The following is a 4654-nucleotide window of genomic DNA, read 5'->3' on the forward strand; positions in this document are numbered from 1 at the left end:
TTGGTTTCAAATCTTGGTTTGAATTTTAGGTTTCTTAAGGTTTTAAATATGAGGTTTGATTTCAGATATGTTTTTGATGTTTGATTTCATATGTGATTTTAATTTCAGCTTTGAGGTTTGATTTCATATTTTTCATATATTCATTTTGGTTTTGGGTTTAATGTTTAATATCAACTTTGAATATGACTTGGAGGCGATGAGTGCTGGTGGTTGACGACGGTGTCAAATGAGAGTGATGATTTTGATGTCGTGGCTGGATTTGTCAACATGAAACATGTATATAGGATATTGGGTTGATCAGTTATGGCACATCATTTTTTTTAATTTAAAAATAACAAATAGTTAATAGAATATATATATATATATATATATATATATATATATATATATATATATATATATATATATATATATATTAAAGGCAAAATAGTCTTTTTATATCATATAGGAACAAAGACCCAACAAAACAAGGTTTGAGGACCTTCAGAATTAGAAAAGCTCAAACCAAAGGAAACATTAATCATGTAGTTTATTCTAAAAAAAAATTGTTCAATTTCAATGCAATATAGTAGAGAAAATGGTTGATGATATACCTTCCAAAGAAAAATATAAAGACTCTGCTGTTTTCCACCTATTGTTCAGAACTATGTGTACCTGACAAATTCCACCTCAGCATATATAATTTCCAAATCTCTCGTATTTGGCGAAATTTTTGTTATAAATAGGGTAGCCAGTATCTACCTGCAAATCACGTTCACCATAAACATCTTTTGAGTTTTGACTACCTTTCACATGATGGCTTCTCCGACAGTCTCAGACCTTGAAAACCCAATCACCACCTCCGCCCTTCCCTACTCCTACGCCCCATTGCCTGACGGCGAGCAACCCACCGGAAATGATCGCACCATCCGCCCATCCAGAAAGACAGCCCTCTTTCTTGTGTCTCTGTTCTTGGCCGTCGCTTTTCTAGTCGCATTGTTCGCCGGAAACAGCCCAATGCTTCCCAAAATCTTGAACACCAGTCCGGTGCCATCCACGGCGGCGACTCCGGAAAAGGTAACACCTTTATCTCGTGGGGTGGAGAAAGGTGTGTCGGAGAAATCTTTTCATCCATTGTTGGGCGCAGATAATTCGTATCCATGGAGCAACAACATGTTGGATTGGCAAAGAACTGCCTTTCACTTCCAACCTAAGAAAAACTGGATGAACGGTAAATTAATTCTTTCTTACATTTACATACACACACAAAATTTGAGTTAAATTTCACATTATGAATGTGATTAGAAACATCATTACTTATATTTTTCTTCTTTTGCTTCTTTTTTTTGGCATCGCTGTGGTGATCGCGATTCTCTCTTCAGATCCTAACGGTTAGTTCAAAACTCATTCGGTTAATATATTTTTATATTATAACTTCGAAATAAATAATATATAATTATGAGTTAAAGTGTTTAATAAAACAGTGGTTTTATCCTAAGGATGGCCCACTCTCGTTTTCGTGATTCATTTATACAAGAAAACAAAGTATAATTAATAGTATTCTTTATTTATCAAATTATTCTTAAAAAAGCATATCCATTCTTTCAAACTTCAAAGTTACAACTGAAAAGGAAGAAAGAGAACATCCTTTTTAAGCACTTTTTTAACATTTTTTAAAATAAAAATATACTTTATATAAATATTTTTGAGGTCTACTCTTCTTTACATGCACTTTTTTGACATTTTTATATAAATTAAAATATATTTCAGGTCCAGTTTTTTACAATGGATGGTACCACCTGTTCTATCAATATCATCCCGATGCTCCGGTGTGGGGCAAAATCGTTTGGGGCCACGCTGTCTCCAAAGACTTAATTAACTGGCGCCACCTCCCCATCGCCATGGAAACCGACCAGTGGTATGACGAACAGGGTGTCTGGACTGGTTCCGCCACCATCCTTCCCGACGGTCAACTCGTCGTACTTTACACCGGATCCACCAACGAATCCGTCCAAGTCCAAAACCTAGCTTATCCAGCCGACCCATCTGACCCCCTCCTCATCAACTGGGTCAAATACCCCGGAAACCCGGTTCTCGTCCCACCACCTGGTATCGATAATAAAGATTTCCGTGATCCAACAACCGCATGGAAGACCCCCGAGGGAAAGTGGCGAATCACCATCGGTTCTAAGATCAACAAAACCGGTATTTCATTGGTTTACGACACAGAAGACTTCAGAACCTTTGAGCTTTTAGATGGGTTGCTCCATGCTGTTCCGGGTACGGGTATGTGGGAATGTGTGGATTTTTACCCGATATCAAAACAAGGCGAGAATGGTCTTGACACCTCAGTAGATGGGCCTGGGGTCAAACACATAGTCAAAGCTAGCATGGATGATGACCGAAATGACTATTATGCCATCGGTACTTATGATGCCTACAAGGGGAAATGGACCCCAGATAATCCTACATTAGATGTGGGAATCGGGTTGAGATACGATTACGGAATCTATTACGCCTCAAAAACATTTTTCGACCAAAACAAGCAAAGAAGAGTTTTGTGGAGTTGGATCAAAGAGACAGACACCGAAGCCTCCGACATTAAGAAGGGTTGGGCTTCTGTCATGGTATATCTCTATCTTAAAATGTTTCAAATCCGACAATTTTCACTATATATTTATTATACTTGTACATTTTTCACAGGGAGTTCCTAGAACAGTTGTGTTGGATAAAAAAACTCAAAGCAATATAATTCAGTGGCCCATTGAAGAAATTAACCGATTGCGGAAAAACCTTACCGTTTTCAAGGATGTCGTTTTAGAAGTCGGCTCGCTCGTGCCACTCAACCTGTCTTCTGCATCTCAGGTACTTGATATATTTTCCTTTTTGTTATGTTAGTAGTAGAATTTATCTCCAAAAGAGTCATAAAAAGAAATGAAATGATAGACTACAACATATATAAAAGTAAAAGCAAATGAGACTATTATAATTGTCATTGTCATTAAAAGTACTTTGTATATGATTGGTTATAAGATTTGGAATTATTATAATTTACAGCTAGATATTGTTGCTGAGTTTGAAGTGGATAAGAAGACAGTGGAGCGATTAAACGGAGCCGATGTTGCATATGATTGCGCCAAAAATGGTGGAGCAGCACAACGAGGTGCATTGGGACCATTCGGTTTTTCGGTCCTTGCACACGAAGGCCTGGCTGAACACACTCCTGTGTATTTCTATGTTGCCAAAGGAGTTGATGGGAACCTTAAAACATTCTTTTGTGCTGATCAATCGAGGTCATCTAATGCTAATGATGTCGATAAGTCAATTTATGGGAGCATTGTCCCAGTTCTCAAAGGTGAAAAGTTGTCTATGAGAATCTTGGTGGATCATTCGATAGTTGAAAGTTTTGCACAAGAGGGAAGATCATGTATCACTTCACGTGTTTATCCAACAAAGGCTATCAACAACAATGCTCAATTATTCTTGTTTAACAACGCTACTGCAACTAAAGTTACTGTTTCGGTCAACGTATGGCAAATGGATTCTGCTCATGTCTAATTAGATGTTAAATATATTATTTGTTCTATTATTGTTTAAAATTGATCTAAGAGGGAAAAGATATCCCTAAATTCTTTTGTATGTAATTATCCTTCCGATATCTTATTTTTGTACATGATAGTGAAGAATTCAAAGAAAAGTTGTGTATTCTTTATACTTATACATTCTTTTAATAGAAGGCTTAATCACAAAAATGGTCAAAATGGTATGCTAAATCGGGAACAAGGATATCTTGATTCGCAAAATGGTAAGCTTGTCCTCTATAATCTAACTAGTTGTGAGACCTGCATGTTATATGGGTTTACTAAAACAAAAAATCTTTATGAATGTTTAAACAAAAATTTATTTAAATTTGAAATTTTAGATTTGAAATTTAAAATTTGAATTTAAAAGGAAACATATTAAATACAATATATAAGTACTAATATTGTAATTTATTGACTATTTTTAATTAAGGCAATTAGTAATTGGTATGTAAATTTGATTGTTAATTAAAAAGAGATAAAAAAGAAGAAAATGGCAAATGAAAAAAAAATTTATTCAAAAATACCAAAAACCTGACATGTGTCTAAATTAATGTAATAGTGACAAATGAAAAAAAAACCTTCATTTATTAGAGAAGATTTCTTTACGAAATAGGAAACGAGCTACCCTATACATTCAAATTTCTTAGTTACCTTTTTGTGACATGTATCGTGAACTGATGTTGAAACTTTCCAATCCTCATATATTTTATAAACAATTTTTTCTACTTTCTACATCCAAACTAAAAATCTCATGAACTTCTCAATAAATGTAAATATTAATTAATTGTACAAAATATTATGGAATGATTATCTTGATTTTCATCCATCAAATAATAATATAGAATAGAGAGAAGTTGGGAAGGAGATAATGGAAGGCAGTGGGGTTTTGGCATGGAAGATGTCCATGTGAGGAGATGAGGAAGGATATTTCTAGGGATTTAGCTCCAATACCATGTTAGTTTGAATGATTGCGTATCTCATTAATTGCGTACGTACATAACATAAATACACTCGATACAAGGCCAATGGGTCGAGAATTAAATTAGCCATACAAGGCCAATGGGTCGAGAATTAAATTGAGTGTTGCTAAC

At 35.1% G+C, this 4654-nt stretch overlaps 1 protein-coding gene across 1 annotated transcript; it reads left to right on the forward strand.

Moving 5' to 3' along the window:
- The first annotated feature begins 721 nt into the window (after positions 1-721).
- LOC145091338 (acid beta-fructofuranosidase-like) lies at positions 722-3676 on the forward strand. Its single transcript, XM_079029037.1, has 5 exons — positions 722-1210; positions 1362-1370; positions 1750-2606; positions 2683-2844; positions 3037-3676. The coding sequence occupies exons 1-5, from the start codon at positions 793-795 to the stop codon at positions 3535-3537; spliced, it is 1947 nt and encodes a 648-aa protein (XP_078885163.1). The 5' UTR covers positions 722-792; the 3' UTR covers positions 3538-3676.
- The last annotated feature ends 978 nt before the right edge of the window (positions 3677-4654 follow it).

The sequence above is a fragment of the Lactuca serriola genome, chromosome 3 (assembly GCF_051521515.1).
Source record: "Lactuca serriola cultivar US96UC23 chromosome 3, Lser_US96UC23_V15, whole genome shotgun sequence".
NCBI lineage: Eukaryota > Viridiplantae > Streptophyta > Magnoliopsida > Asterales > Asteraceae > Lactuca > Lactuca serriola.

What these genes read in the sequence shown, in the direction of transcription:
- LOC145091338 (XM_079029037.1), top strand. Translation starts at nt 793, where the DNA reads ATGATGGCTTCTCCGACAGTCTCAGACCTTGAAAACCCAATCACCACC. An exon ending in AGGGTTGGGCTTCTGTCATG is followed by an intron (nt 2,607 to 2,682) that starts GTATATCTCTAT and finishes CATTTTTCACAG; the next exon opens with GGAGTTCCTAGAACAGTTGT. An exon ending in ACCTGTCTTCTGCATCTCAG is followed by an intron (nt 2,845 to 3,036) that starts GTACTTGATATA and finishes TATAATTTACAG; the next exon opens with CTAGATATTGTTGCTGAGTT.